This window comes from Schistocerca gregaria, chromosome 5, assembly GCF_023897955.1.
Source record: "Schistocerca gregaria isolate iqSchGreg1 chromosome 5, iqSchGreg1.2, whole genome shotgun sequence".
Lineage (NCBI taxonomy): Eukaryota > Metazoa > Arthropoda > Insecta > Orthoptera > Acrididae > Schistocerca > Schistocerca gregaria.
In genome coordinates this window covers 282,307,506-282,324,589 of record NC_064924.1, presented here as the reverse complement: position 1 = coordinate 282,324,589, position 17,084 = coordinate 282,307,506, and the positions used below count along the sequence as shown (strand labels likewise).

Genomic DNA, 17,084 nt, shown 5'->3' with positions numbered 1-17,084 from the left:
CAGCACATTCTCCAGATCTCTTACCAATTGAAAACATCTGGTCAATGGTGGCTGAGCAACTGGCTCGTCACAATACGCCAATCACTACTCTTGATGAACTGTGGTATCGTGTTGAAGCTGCGTGGGCAGCTGTACCTGTACACGCCATCCAAGCTCTGTTTGACTCAATGCCCAGGCGTATCAAGGCCATTGCTATGGCCAGAGGTGGTTGTTCTGAGTACTGATTTCTCAGGATCTATGCACCCAAATTGCGTGAAAATGTAATCACATGTCAGTTATAGCATAATATATTTCTCCAATGAATACCTGTTTATCAATGGCCATTAGTGTAAGTGTGTGAGTTGTGCTTTTTAAGGGTGTGTGTGTAACAATCTAACCTTTTCATAATATTGTGTGTGTGATTTGTTAATTCAATAACTACATTTAATGTTTCAGGAAACACACAGCAAAGCAGGACATTTGTGGTTGGTGGAGCGTCTGCAAACAGACCTGTTGTAACTCCTAACACTGGTTCAAAATATGTCATTGTAACATCTCGTCCACCAACACCAAGTCAGGTAATTGAACACTTAAAAAAGATCCAAATACCTTAAAGACTATAAACGAAATATGTACCTGTAGTAGGTTATCCTGTTGGTATGCATCTGTATTCACGTAGTTTTGTTTTTAGTTATTTCATGTGGCTTTCCACCTTCATTTGTCAGTGCTGCAATTTTTTTATGATCCAAACTGAATGTTAATACATCATCTTGCAAAAGAACATTATTTGTATTCCCATCATATTGTGTCAATTTTGTAAACTGCTTTCATTACCAAGACAACTGCAAATCAATATTATTGCTTTGAAAATGAGTTTGTCAGGTAGCAACATATTTCTGCGCACAATTTTTTTATCTAGTGTTTATGCTTGGACTTTTTCTTTACATCTTCTTACAAGTATTGTCCCAGAAAAGAATGAAAACTTCTAAAATAACTTTCAATTTTTAAAAGGCAATAAACCACTAGACAAGTGGAGAAAGATGAGAGCCAAAGTTCTGCTTTAGCTATCTAGAGATTGCTTACCAAGAGTGCATTGCCGTAGCAGAAAAAAAATTTATTATAAGTAAAAGGTATTTGTTGTATTCATCAAATACATTTTGTGTCAACATAAATGCTGCTAGAAGACACTCATATGCCATTGAAAGCAGCAGTTATGACTTAGCTTGCTTGCAAGCAGCGAGTATACAGGCTCGGCACAGGGCTAAAGAGGGTTAGGCAACATCTATTGCAAAAAGAGGGCTACACAGATTAGCAATAATTATTAGAAAATTTAAATTGTAACTGTAGTGTGAAGACAGTGTTTGGCAAGAAATCGTTGTTCACTTGCATTGATCTGTTTTCAACCCTGGTCGAGTCGTGACTCCAGTGATCGATAACTACTGTCACATGTAGAATGTCTAGTTTGACCCTTCTGTAGATGTGGTCCAAGTGCCGTCTTGAGGTACTGGTGGTACTGTTGTATATTGACTGAGTGGACCGATGAATCTCCTCATATCTGTATTTGAGGATGTATGTCCACATGTATAGCTGTTTCATACCTTCTTGAGGACACACCAACCCTACCCTGGGCATTTCTCATTAGCTTCATGGTTCCCAGTGGTTGTCAAAGTGTGTATGACGGTAGGTGCACTCATGTTACTCCCTCTGACATTTGCCTAAGAAAAACCATACCCAAAACTTGGGTGAGGGGGCAGTTGGTCAAACTAATTTGCCACATCGACACCCATGTCTGTGTCTGTAGGGTGAGGTGCGAAGTGGATCTCCACTGTGACATCATTTATTTGCTGCAGCTGTCTCCCCCCCCCCCTCCCCCCCCCCCCCCCCCCCCACACACACACACACATACACTGCATGTCGCAAAATCAAGATCAACTGCTGGCTGCAACTATAGGTCCTCAAGACCGTTGGCAGATCTTAGTCATATGAGCCTATAAAAGAAAGAAACCCAGGGGTTCCATCTATATATGCATGGGCACAGTGTGGCTTCATTTGGTTTCCGTGTCACATTGTGACATTATTATTAATTTGGAGACTGTACTTTGTTTCTGAGTGTTGTATCATTTTGAGTGGAACCCATGATACCTTTACAGTATGGTAATGAGAGCTTGATAGTTGCAAAACTTCGTTCTTGCATGTTGTGTATGTTTGGTCTGTGGGTGCAGAAGTACATTTACAGTGATGTACATTACAGTCTTTCTTGCTATTTTTTGGCAGGTGGTTTTGTATCATGCAGAGTGCCTCTGTACTGTAAAAGAAAAATTAAGAAGGCATTATCCCTATTGTACTGTGTTAGCTTTGTCATGAGACAAAGGTGCAATTTGAAATGTGATATCCCATTTTGTGCACAGAAAAGTGGGAACTCTTGTCACAAAAATTGAGTGCCATTGTCCGTAACTAATGATTTCAGCAACCCTTTGATCAAGAATATTCTAGACAAAGCTTGGATTGTTTTCAGAGACATTATAGACGACATATGCATCACATATGAAAATTTAGAAAATGCATCTATTGACATTCAACCAGGAGCTTCCCAAAATTGGTCCAGCATAGTCTTTAAGTAAACATGACTAGGGTCCCAATGCCTGTGACTACAGAAAATATTGACGTGGTTGAACTGACTGGTATTTCTGTGCTAAGAGGCATTTATATCCAGCATCACTTCTAATACTTTATCAGAGCTTTTCCAATGGCAATGCTTTCCGGCAATGTGTTTGGTACGTGTGATGGCCCAGTGATATTGATGGCATTTGAAGCACTTCCAGTTTGAGTACTTTGAGACTCACCACTTGTTTCTTACTAATTTTGAATGTACCAGAATGACATCTTTGTAGACAGGGAGAGCATGTCACCTGCCACTATGATTTAATTTCTTGTTGACTGATTCATACGACACAGTGTAACATTTTGTAACATTGTAATCAACATTAAAACCAATCTGAAAAGAGGAATATGAAGAGGGTTATCATTGATATAAATAAACTCTTGAAATGTTTTGATTGTTTCTGTATTTGATGATAGATAACTACTAACCAAATATAAGTGACTATAATAAAATATGATACACTACTAAGCCTTCAAAAATAATACTCCGTACGCGTCTGTCATACACTTGTTCAGCAGGAGTCGTAAGTAAACATTTTGCAGTGTGACTTCATTATAGAAATCCGTCAATGAACTACTTTTATTTGGTCATAATTGGGTAAAGAGAAATTACACATATTAAATTTCACGTAAAATGGCAGTTAAATGTTCAGAATGCATGGGTCATCTGCCAGGAAACATCATTTGTAATTATATCTGTGTATTATGAGCATTGTAGTTCAACACATTTGTATCTCCCTACCATTGCACTCAGCCATCTGTTGCGCCACAGACCACAATGTATTGTTTATATGTAACAGAGCAAGCAACCACCCAGTGTCCTGACTTTTTGAGTGAAATGCAGCTACCTAATTCCTTGTCACCTGTGAGCACCATCATTAATCCACAGATAATATTACTGTAAGCTGTGCTGCGTGCAGTATGACATAGCAGTTAGCATCACTGGCTGGATGGCTGCATGTTGCCAGCTCAAATCCAATCACCAACAAATATTTTTTATTTCGTATGTTTGTGTACTGTAGCATATTTGACATTTGTATAAATAGCAGTCTTCTCCCCCAGGAGGCAGGTCTGTTATGTTTTACAGTTGTGATCACGATAGACATGCTTTCAGTGATAAATGGTGAACTTCATTGATGACTCTGCTTTAGGATTTAGACTTGATTGTGGGATGTCGGAGACCAGTTGATTCTAAGACAGCAGCAAGTTGGCTGCACATCAGGCACCCATCAGGGTTTTCTGGAGGCACTAGTCAGGACCTGATGAAATGGCTGAAATGATTCAACTGAGTCATCAAATATAGCATACAGGATGACGAGGTGTGTTTTTCAAATTGTACTTTTTCTTGGATGGCACAGGTTGGCAATGGTTCAAGAACAGCAAAGGGAAGTTTGATATCTGGGGCAAATTCCAGGCCAAATTGAAGGAAACATTTGGTAACAATCAGCAGTAACAAGAATAACAATAGAAGAACAGTGCCCATCACCTTGGGAGACACCCATTGGTCCCTTCCCCTTGTGGGTATGCAGATGACAACACGGTAATGAGAGAAGTGAGTGCCGGCACATACCTTACTGCTGTTGAAGAACATAAATCGAGCTGCTGAGCTTAACATCCCCATCTGATGTATGGATCAACATAAACAGTGTCACATGCCCTCACTTTATGAGAGACTGAGAACCGGTTTGGGATATAATCCATGGCTTCAGTACAAAGACTAGTGATCAGGAACTTCATGGCACTGAGTTGAGTGCCACCACACAGGAGTGCTCTAGGGACCTCAGTTGTGGATTCAGGTGTACTGCAGCATGTTTTGGCCCTAAGCCACATTGTGCATCTGAATATGACAGAAGCTGAGAGGATCTCATGGTTAATAACAGGAGTCACACAAAGCATCAATAAATTACTCCGCCAGGGATATGACTTTCTCAAGTCAACCCCTGAAATGAGATCATCCCTTGACAAAATTCTCCCCACACCACCCAGAGTTGCCTTTCGTCGTCCCCCTAACCTCCGTAACATCCTTGTTAAACCCTGCAATATTCCCAGACTACCTTCTCTACCCAGCGGTTCCTACCCCTGTGACCGACCCCGCTGCAAAACCTGCCCCATGCATCCCCCCACAACCACCTACTCCAGCCCCGCTACTAGGAAAACATACACAATTCAAGGCAGGGCCACGTGTGAGACTACACATGTCATTTATCAGCTGACATGCCTGCGCTGCACAGCCTTTTACATCGGTATGACAACAACTAAACTGGCTGACCGCATGAACGGACACAGACGAACTGTCCGCCTAGGAGATGTCCAATACCCAGTAGCGAAGCATGCCCTCCAGCATAATTCTAGGGACCTAGGAACCTGCTACACTGTATGTGCCGTTTGGCTTCTCCCACCCAACACCAGTCCCTCTGAACTGCGGAGATGGGAACTTGCACTCCAGCACATCCTTTCATCCCGCCAGCCCCCTGGACTAAACCTACGTTAAACAACCTCACTCCCATTTACTTTTCAGTCTTCTCCTCTTTCCCTTTCCTCTTTAGCCATTCATGCATCTTTCCATCCTACATCTTTATACTATACACCTCTTTACTTCTGTATGCATCCTCTTTGGTTTGAAGCTGGCACAGTACCTGCAGTAGAATATCTTTGGCTTCCCTCTGACAACCATGCCTCCATCCTTGCTACCTTCCCTGTTTTCCTTTCCCTGTTGCTTCATAACCTGGGTTGTGAGTAACTAAATCCACTTTCCCTTCTCTCCTCCCTGATGAAGGAACATTTATTCCGAAAGCTAGGAGCTTAAATTTTCGGTTGTTTTTTGTGTTTCTATCGGCTGTACTGAGCTGAGGTAAGTACTGGCCAGCCCCTCTATCTCTTTGTTAGTAATTGTTTCACATCTTTATATGAGATTTTCCATTAATTAGTTAGATCACCTATATGGTCCACATTCTTGATTGTTTTGTCCCTTTTGTTAGCTATCACTTACATCTGTCATCTAAACACTTTCTCTTCTTCAGTGTTTTATATATATATATATATACATATATATATTTTCGTCACCAACTGTGCTAGTTTCATTTGCCTCCTATTGTCTTGTTCGGTTTATAGTCCACTTCTCTTTTTCTATTTATTGATTTATTTATTTAACATTCCATTATTTAACATTCCAGTTTTAACGTTCGTTATTCGCTGTTTTCCAGCCAACAATCACTGCCAACAATCTCTTCCACACCTATCAGTATCATCCAATTCCGTCGATTTCGTGTTGCTGGTGATATTTTTGTGCCATTGCCTATCTTTCTCTGCCACAGGAAACATTTTTTGGAACATTTCTGCGCCACCCGCGAACCTTTTTGCGGCACACGCGATCTTTTTTGCGCACGCACGATCTTTTTTGCGTCACGCGCGATCTTTTTTGCGTCACGCGCGATCTTTTTTGCGTCACGCGCGGTCTTTTTTTCGCTACTCGCTATCTCTGTTTTTGAGCAGCGTGTGTTCTTTTTCCCCTGATCTGGACATACTTGCTTGGTCTGGTCAACTTTTTCCGTATTTTTCTTATTCGGTGGTCTTTCTTTGGTATTTAACGTTACCAACACAATTTCTTTCTTTCTCGCCCTTCCTTCCGTGTTTTATTCCTTCTTATGATTACTATTCTAACTTTAGTTATTTAATTTCCCTACCCACCAGTTACCCACTATGTACCCTAATCCTATACCACATTATTTACATTCATTCCGGAAACATGCATTTACCGTAGCCAAACTGCAATCCCACATACTTTTCCTCCGTTCCTGCTTAACCTTTGGAATTACCCCTAAAGGACTTACCTTAAAAGTTCCCATCTCTGGGTGCAATTCCTCCTTCCACCAATCTCTCCTGGACTTCCAGAACCTTCAATCCTTAGCCCTTACCCAACTTGTCCTGAACCTCTACACTACTTCATGTAACCACCACTCCCAACAGCTGCTATCTCTCTTCAAAGTCCTACACCTCTCAAACCCTTGCTTGGAGAACACACTCAGGAACATCATCCTAGAAGCCAGCCGCAAACTTGAGTCCCATGCCACACACCACCTGAAAAAACTATCCACAGTGCTAGTGCAACACCTAAGAAGTGGGGTCCCTCTCCCTATCCCTCACAAACACCAACCACAACAGAACCGTCAACAAACCCCCCTCATAGCCAACAAACCGAGCCTAGCCACCCTACTCAATCTCCCCATCCCAGCACATACCCCACACAGACCAAATCTCAACTATAACCACAGTCAAATGCCACATATCACCAACTCCAATTCAGTTCTAAACCTCTCATCCAGATCCCTCTCTCCTCAAGAGACATCTGTTCTATCAAAAGGCTTAACCTTTAGCCCCACACCTAAATTCAACCACACTGCCCTGGTTAAAGATCTCCTCTCTTTCACCCGGAACCTCAACTGGAAATATCACTTCAACACCCAAACACAGCCCCCAAATACTAGACCCAGTGTTGAACCTTGTTTAGAACAGTTCCGACCGCCTTCTCAAAGGGATCCTCCTCCCCTCCCCCAAAACCATCCCTTGCAGACATTTCAGGAATTCCTCACATCCAGTGTTGCCTCCCAGTCCTTCTTGAAGAACATTCCGACAACCCCCAACATCACCCCAGCTGAATCCCGTGCCATTAAGCAGCTGAAAACAGACCGCTCTATTGTAATCCTTCCGGCGGATAAAGGCTCCACAACTGTGGTACTTGACCATGTGGAGTATGTGGCAGAAGGACTGCGTCAACTCTCCGACACCTCAACCTACAAAGCTGTTACCCAGGATCCCATTCCCTCCATTCAGACTGAGCTGCAGAAAATCCTAAAAATCCAAGGTCCCTCACAAGGCCTCACAATGGCTTCCATAGACTTACTCACTCCACCTGAGCCACGTACCCCTACCTTCTACCTATTACCCAAAATCCACAAAGAGAACCATCCTGGCCGTCCCATTGTAGCAGGCTTCAAAGCCCCAACAGAACGTATCTCAGCTCTGGTAGACCAACACCTCCAACCTATCACCTGCAGACTCCCATCCTACATCAAGGACACAAACCACTTCCTAGAACGCCTCAAATCCATTCCCACTCCTCTCCCACCTGAAACCTTTCTTGTCACCATAGATGCTACATCCCTTTACACAAACATCCCACACACCCATGGTCTCTCTGCCCTTGAGCACTACCTTTCCCAACGCCCACCCGAAGATCTTCCAAAAACCTCGTTCCTTATCACACTTACCAACTTCATCCTCACCCATAATTACTTCACTTTTGAAGGCCAGACCTACAAACAAATCAGGGGAACTGCCATGGGAACCAGGATGGCTCCATCCTATGCCAACCTCTTCATGGGCCGCATGGAGGAGGCTTTCCTGAAGACCCAACAGCTGCTTCCTCTGGCCTGGTATAGGTTTATAGATGACATCTTTGTGGTCTGGACTCATGGTGAAGAAACACTCCTTAATTTTCTCCATAACCTCAACTCCTTTTCGAATCTGAATTTCACCTGGTCCTTCTCCAAAACCAAAGCCACCTTCCTGGATGTTGACATTCATCTTGTTGAAGCTCACATCCACACCTCTGTCCATATCAAACCCACCAACAAACAACAGTACCTTCACTTTGATAGCTGCCATCCATTCCACATCAAACGCTCCCTTCCCTACAGCCTAGGTATTCGTGGCAAACGTATCTGCTCCAGTGACGAATCCCTCAACAATTACACCAATAACCTGACCAGTGCTTTCCTCTCCCGCAACTATCCTGCAGACCTTGTCCACAAACTGATCTCCCGAGCAATACATTCCTCCCCGTCCAACAACAATATTCCTACCCTCAGACCACACAGAAGCATCCCCCTTGTCACCCAATATTATCCTGGCCTCGAATACATCAATAAATTACTCCGCCAGGGATATGACTTTCTCAAGTCAACCCCTGAAATGAGATCATCCCTTGACAAAATTCTCCCCACACCACCCAGAGTTGCCTTTCGTCGTCCCCCTAACCTCCGTAACATCCTTGTTAAACCCTGCAATATTCCCAGACTACCTTCTCTACCCAGCGGTTCCTACCCCTGTAACCGACCCCGCTGCAAAACCTGCCCCATGCATCCCCCCACAACCACCTACTCCATCCCCGCTACTAGGAAAACATACACAATTCAAGGCAGGGCCACGTGTGAGACTACACATGTCATTTATCAGCTGACATGCCTGCACTGCACAGCCTTTTACATCGATATGACAACAACTAAACTGGCTGAGCGCATGAACGGACACAGACGAACTGTCCGCCTAGGAGATGTCCAATACCCAGTAGCGGAGCATGCCCTCCAGCATAATTCTAGGGACCTAGGAACCTGCTACACTGTATGTGCCGTTTGGCTTCTCCCACCCAACACCAGTCCCTCTGAACTGCGGAGATGGGAACTTGCACTCCAGCACATCCTTTCATCCCGCCAGCCCCCTGGACTAAACCTACGTTAAACAACCTCACTCCCATTTACTTTTCAGTCTTCTCCTCAATCCCTTTCCTCTTTAGCCATTCATGCATCTTTCCATCCTACATCTTTATACTATACACCTCTTTACTTCTGTATGCATCCTCTTTGGTTTGAAGCTGGCACAGTACCTGCAGTAGAATATCTTTGGCTTCCCTCTGACAACCATGCCTCCATCCTTGCTACCTTCCCTGTTTTCCTTTCCCTGTTGCTTCATAACCTGGGTTGTGAGTAACTAAATCCACTTTCCCTTCTCTCCTCCCTGATGAAGGAACATTTATTCCGAAAGCTAGGAGCTTAAATTTTCGGTTGTTTTTTGTGTTTCTATCGGCTGTACTGAGCTGAGGTAAGTACTGGCCAGTCCCTCTATCTCTTTGTTAGTAATTGTTTCACATCTTTATATGAGATTTTCCATTAATTAGTTAGATCACCTATATGGTCCACATTCTTGATTGTTTTGTCCCTTTTGTTAGCTATCACTTACATCTGTCATCTAAACACTTTCTCTTCTTCAGTGTTTTATATATATATATATATACATATATATATTTTCGTCACCAACTGTGCTAGTTTCATTTGCCTCCTATTGTCTTGTTCGGTTTATAGTCCACTTCTCTTTTTCTATTTATTGATTTATTTATTTAACATTCCATTATTTAACATTCCAGTTTTAACGTTCGTTATTCGCTGTTTTCCAGCCAACAATCACTGCCAACAATCTCTTCCACACCTATCAGTATCATCCAATTCCGTCGATTTCGTGTTGCTGGTGATATTTTTGTGCCATTGCCTATCTTTCTCTGCCACAGGAAACATTTTTTGGAACATTTCTGCGCCACCCGCGAACCTTTTTGCGGCACACGCGATCTTTTTTGCGCACGCACGATCTTTTTTGCGTCACGCGCGATCTTTTTTGCGTCACGCGCGATCTTTTTTGCGTCACGCGCGGTCTTTTTTTCGCTACTCGCTATCTCTGTTTTTGAGCAGCGTGTGTTCTTTTTCCCCTGATCTGGACATACTTGCTTGGTCTGGTCAACTTTTTCCGTATTTTTCTTATTCGGTGGTCTTTCTTTGGTATTTAACGTTACCAACACAATTTCTTTCTTTCTCGCCCTTCCTTCCGTGTTTTATTCCTTCTTATGATTACTATTCTAACTTTAGTTATTTAATTTCCCTACCCACCAGTTACCCACTATGTACCCTAATCCTATACCACATTATTTACATTCATTCCGGAAACATGCATTTACCGTAGCCAAACTGCAATCCCACATACTTTTCCTCCGTTCCTGCTTAACCTTTGGAATTACCCCCAAAAGGACTTACCTTAAAAGTTCCCATCTCTGGGTGCAATTCCTCCTTCCACCAATCTCTCCTGGACTTCCAGAACCTTCAATCCTTAGCCCTTACCCAACTTGTCCTGAACCTCTACACTACTTCATGTAACCACCACTCCCAACAGCTGCTATCTCTCTTCAAAGTCCTACACCTCTCAAACCCTTGCTTGGAGAACACACTCAGGAACATCATCCTAGAAGCCAGCCGCAAACTTGAGTCCCATGCCACACACCACCTGAAAAAACTATCCACAGTGCTAGTGCAACACCTAAGAAGTGGGGTCCCTCTCCCTATCCCTCACAAACACCAACCACAACAGAACCGTCAACAAACCCCCCTCATAGCCAACAAACCGAGCCTAGCCACCCTACTCAATCTCCCCATCCCAGCACATACCCCACACAGACCAAATCTCAACTATAACCACAGTCAAATGCCACATATCACCAACTCCAATTCAGTTCTAAACCTCTCATCCAGATCCCTCTCTCCTCAAGAGACATCTGTTCTATCAAAAGGCTTAACCTTTAGCCCCACACCTAAATTCAACCACACTGCCCTGGTTAAAGATCTCCTCTCTTTCACCCGGAACCTCAACTGGAAATATCACTTCAACACCCAAACACAGCCCCCAAATACTAGACCCAGTGTTGAACCTTGTTTAGAACAGTTCCGACCGCCTTCTCAAAGGGATCCTCCTCCCCTCCCCCAAAACCATCCCTTGCAGACATTTCAGGAATTCCTCACATCCAGTGTTGCCTCCCAGTCCTTCTTGAAGAACATTCCGACAACCCCCAACATCACCCCAGCTGAATCCCGTGCCATTAAGCAGCTGAAAACAGACCGCTCTATTGTAATCCTTCCGGCGGATAAAGGCTCCACAACTGTGGTACTTGACCATGTGGAGTATGTGGCAGAAGGACTGCGTCAACTCTCCGACACCTCAACCTACAAAGCTGTTACCCAGGATCCCATTCCCTCCATTCAGACTGAGCTGCAGAAAATCCTAAAAATCCAAGGTCCCTCACAAGGCCTCACAATGGCTTCCATAGACTTACTCACTCCACCTGAGCCACGTACCCCTACCTTCTACCTATTACCCAAAATCCACAAAGAGAACCATCCTGGCCGTCCCATTGTAGCAGGCTTCAAAGCCCCAACAGAACGTATCTCAGCTCTGGTAGACCAACACCTCCAACCTATCACCTGCAGACTCCCATCCTACATCAAGGACACAAACCACTTCCTAGAACGCCTCAAATCCATTCCCACTCCTCTCCCACCTGAAACCTTTCTTGTCACCATAGATGCTACATCCCTTTACACAAACATCCCACACACCCATGGTCTCTCTGCCCTTGAGCACTACCTTTCCCAACGCCCACCCGAAGATCTTCCAAAAACCTCGTTCCTTATCACACTTACCAACTTCATCCTCACCCATAATTACTTCACTTTTGAAGGCCAGACCTACAAACAAATCAGGGGAACTGCCATGGGAACCAGGATGGCTCCATCCTATGCCAACCTCTTCATGGGCCGCATGGAGGAGGCTTTCCTGAAGACCCAACAGCTGCTTCCTCTGGCCTGGTATAGGTTTATAGATGACATCTTTGTGGTCTGGACTCATGGTGAAGAAACACTCCTTAATTTTCTCCATAACCTCAACTCCTTTTCGAATCTGAATTTCACCTGGTCCTTCTCCAAAACCAAAGCCACCTTCCTGGATGTTGACATTCATCTTGTTGAAGCTCACATCCACACCTCTGTCCATATCAAACCCACCAACAAACAACAGTACCTTCACTTTGATAGCTGCCATCCATTCCACATCAAACGCTCCCTTCCCTACAGCCTAGGTATTCGTGGCAAACGTATCTGCTCCAGTGACGAATCCCTCAACAATTACACCAATAACCTGACCAGTGCTTTCCTCTCCCGCAACTATCCTGCAGACCTTGTCCACAAACTGATCTCCCGAGCAATACATTCCTCCCCGTCCAACAACAATATTCCTACCCTCAGACCACACAGAAGCATCCCCCTTGTCACCCAATATTATCCTGGCCTCGAATACATCAATAAATTACTCCGCCAGGGATATGACTTTCTCAAGTCAACCCCTGAAATGAGATCATCCCTTGACAAAATTCTCCCCACACCACCCAGAGTTGCCTTTCGTCGTCCCCCTAACCTCCGTAACATCCTTGTTAAACCCTGCAATATTCCCAGACTACCTTCTCTACCCAGCGGTTCCTACCCCTGTAACCGACCCCGCTGCAAAACCTGCCCCATGCATCCCCCCACAACCACCTACTCCATCCCCGCTACTAGGAAAACATACACAATTCAAGGCAGGGCCACGTGTGAGACTACACATGTCATTTATCAGCTGACATGCCTGCACTGCACAGCCTTTTACATCGATATGACAACAACTAAACTGGCTGAGCGCATGAACGGACACAGACGAACTGTCCGCCTAGGAGATGTCCAATACCCAGTAGCGGAGCATGCCCTCCAGCATAATTCTAGGGACCTAGGAACCTGCTACACTGTATGTGCCGTTTGGCTTCTCCCACCCAACACCAGTCCCTCTGAACTGCGGAGATGGGAACTTGCACTCCAGCACATCCTTTCATCCCGCCAGCCCCCTGGACTAAACCTACGTTAAACAACCTCACTCCCATTTACTTTTCAGTCTTCTCCTCAATCCCTTTCCTCTTTAGCCATTCATGCATCTTTCCATCCTACATCTTTATACTATACACCTCTTTACTTCTGTATGCATCCTCTTTGGTTTGAAGCTGGCACAGTACCTGCAGTAGAATATCTTTGGCTTCCCTCTGACAACCATGCCTCCATCCTTGCTACCTTCCCTGTTTTCCTTTCCCTGTTGCTTCATAACCTGGGTTGTGAGTAACTAAATCCACTTTCCCTTCTCTCCTCCCTGATGAAGGAACATTTATTCCGAAAGCTAGGAGCTTAAATTTTCGGTTGTTTTTTGTGTTTCTATCGGCTGTACTGAGCTGAGGTAAGTACTGGCCAGCCCCTCTATCTCTTTGTTAGTAATTGTTTCACATCTTTATATGAGATTTTCCATTAATTAGTTAGATCACCTATATGGTCCACATTCTTGATTGTTTTGTCCCTTTTGTTAGCTATCACTTACATCTGTCATCTAAACACTTTCTCTTCTTCAGTGTTTTATATATATATATATATACATACATATATATATTTTCGTCACCAACTGTGCTAGTTTCATTTGCCTCCTATTGTCTTGTTCGGTTTATAGTCCACTTCTCTTTTTCTATTTATTGATTTATTTATTTAACATTCCATTATTTAACATTCCAGTTTTAACGTTCGTTATTCGCTGTTTTCCAGCCAACAATCACTGCCAACAATCTCTTCCACACCTATCAGTATCATCCAATTCCGTCGATTTCGTGTTGCTGGTGATATTTTTGTGCCATTGCCTATCTTTCTCTGCCACAGGAAACATTTTTTGGAACATTTCTGCGCCACCCGCGAACCTTTTTGCGGCACACGCGATCTTTTTTGCGCACGCACGATCTTTTTTGCGTCACGCGCGATCTTTTTTGCGTCACGCGCGATCTTTTTTGCGTCACGCGCGGTCTTTTTTTCGCTACTCGCTATCTCTGTTTTTGAGCAGCGTGTGTTCTTTTTCCCCTGATCTGGACATACTTGCTTGGTCTGGTCAACTTTTTCCGTATTTTTCTTATTCGGTGGTCTTTCTTTGGTATTTAACGTTACCAACACAATTTCTTTCTTTCTCGCCCTTCCTTCCGTGTTTTATTCCTTCTTATGATTACTATTCTAACTTTAGTTATTTAATTTCCCTACCCACCAGTTACCCACTATGTACCCTAATCCTATACCACATTATTTACATTCATTCCGGAAACATGCATTTACCGTAGCCAAACTGCAATCCCACATACTTTTCCTCCGTTCCTGCTTAACCTTTGGAATTACCCCCAAAAGGACTTACCTTAAAAGTTCCCATCTCTGGGTGCAATTCCTCCTTCCACCAATCTCTCCTGGACTTCCAGAACCTTCAATCCTTAGCCCTTACCCAACTTGTCCTGAACCTCTACACTACTTCATGTAACCACCACTCCCAACAGCTGCTATCTCTCTTCAAAGTCCTACACCTCTCAAACCCTTGCTTGGAGAACACACTCAGGAACATCATCCTAGAAGCCAGCCGCAAACTTGAGTCCCATGCCACACACCACCTGAAAAAACTATCCACAGTGCTAGTGCAACACCTAAGAAGTGGGGTCCCTCTCCCTATCCCTCACAAACACCAACCACAACAGAACCGTCAACAAACCCCCCTCATAGCCAACAAACCGAGCCTAGCCACCCTACTCAATCTCCCCATCCCAGCACATACCCCACACAGACCAAATCTCAACTATAACCACAGTCAAATGCCACATATCACCAACTCCAATTCAGTTCTAAACCTCTCATCCAGATCCCTCTCTCCTCAAGAGACATCTGTTCTATCAAAAGGCTTAACCTTTAGCCCCACACCTAAATTCAACCACACTGCCCTGGTTAAAGATCTCCTCTCTTTCACCCGGAACCTCAACTGGAAATATCACTTCAACACCCAAACACAGCCCCCAAATACTAGACCCAGTGTTGAACCTTGTTTAGAACAGTTCCGACCGCCTTCTCAAAGGGATCCTCCTCCCCTCCCCCAAAACCATCCCTTGCAGACATTTCAGGAATTCCTCACATCCAGTGTTGCCTCCCAGTCCTTCTTGAAGAACATTCCGACAACCCCCAACATCACCCCAGCTGAATCCCGTGCCATTAAGCAGCTGAAAACAGACCGCTCTATTGTAATCCTTCCGGCGGATAAAGGCTCCACAACTGTGGTACTTGACCATGTGGAGTATGTGGCAGAAGGACTGCGTCAACTCTCCGACACCTCAACCTACAAAGCTGTTACCCAGGATCCCATTCCCTCCATTCAGACTGAGCTGCAGAAAATCCTAAAAATCCAAGGTCCCTCACAAGGCCTCACAATGGCTTCCATAGACTTACTCACTCCACCTGAGCCACGTACCCCTACCTTCTACCTATTACCCAAAATCCACAAAGAGAACCATCCTGGCCGTCCCATTGTAGCAGGCTTCAAAGCCCCAACAGAACGTATCTCAGCTCTGGTAGACCAACACCTCCAACCTATCACCTGCAGACTCCCATCCTACATCAAGGACACAAACCACTTCCTAGAACGCCTCAAATCCATTCCCACTCCTCTCCCACCTGAAACCTTTCTTGTCACCATAGATGCTACATCCCTTTACACAAACATCCCACACACCCATGGTCTCTCTGCCCTTGAGCACTACCTTTCCCAACGCCCACCCGAAGATCTTCCAAAAACCTCGTTCCTTATCACACTTACCAACTTCATCCTCACCCATAATTACTTCACTTTTGAAGGCCAGACCTACAAACAAATCAGGGGAACTGCCATGGGAACCAGGATGGCTCCATCCTATGCCAACCTCTTCATGGGCCGCATGGAGGAGGCTTTCCTGAAGACCCAACAGCTGCTTCCTCTGGCCTGGTATAGGTTTATAGATGACATCTTTGTGGTCTGGACTCATGGTGAAGAAACACTCCTTAATTTTCTCCATAACCTCAACTCCTTTTCGAATCTGAATTTCACCTGGTCCTTCTCCAAAACCAAAGCCACCTTCCTGGATGTTGACATTCATCTTGTTGAAGCTCACATCCACACCTCTGTCCATATCAAACCCACCAACAAACAACAGTACCTTCACTTTGATAGCTGCCATCCATTCCACATCAAACGCTCCCTTCCCTACAGCCTAGGTATTCGTGGCAAACGTATCTGCTCCAGTGACGAATCCCTCAACAATTACACCAATAACCTGACCAGTGCTTTCCTCTCCCGCAACTATCCTGCAGACCTTGTCCACAAACTGATCTCCCGAGCAATACATTCCTCCCCGTCCAACAACAATATTCCTACCCTCAGACCACACAGAAGCATCCCCCTTGTCACCCAATATTATCCTGGCCTCGAATACATCAATAAATTACTCCGCCAGGGATATGACTTTCTCAAGTCAACCCCTGAAATGAGATCATCCCTTGACAAAATTCTCCCCACACCACCCAGAGTTGCCTTTCGTCGTCCCCCTAACCTCCGTAACATCCTTGTTAAACCCTGCAATATTCCCAGACTACCTTCTCTACCCAGCGGTTCCTACCCCTGTAACCGACCCCGCTGCAAAACCTGCCCCATGCATCCCCCCACAACCACCTACTCCAGCCCCGCTACTAGGAAAACATACACAATTCAAGGCAGGGCCACGTGTGAGACTACACATGTCATTTATCAGCTGACATGCCTGCACTGCACAGCCTTTTACATCGATATGACAACAACTAAACTGGCTGAGCGCATGAACGGACACAGACGAACTGTCCGCCTAGGAGATGTCCAATACCCAGTAGCGGAGCATGCCCTCCAGCATAATTCTAGGGACCTAGGAA

At 44.6% G+C, this 17,084-nt stretch overlaps 1 protein-coding gene across 1 annotated transcript in view; it reads left to right on the top strand.

Moving 5' to 3' along the window:
- LOC126272179 (transcription initiation factor TFIID subunit 6) overlaps positions 1 to 17,084 on the top strand; it is a 128,778-nt gene that overhangs the window by 99,573 nt on the left and 12,121 nt on the right. The window contains exon 10 of the mRNA XM_049974832.1: positions 436 to 557. Coding sequence (XP_049830789.1) covers positions 436 to 557 — 122 coding nt within the window. The remainder of the gene's footprint in view (positions 1 to 435; positions 558 to 17,084) is intronic.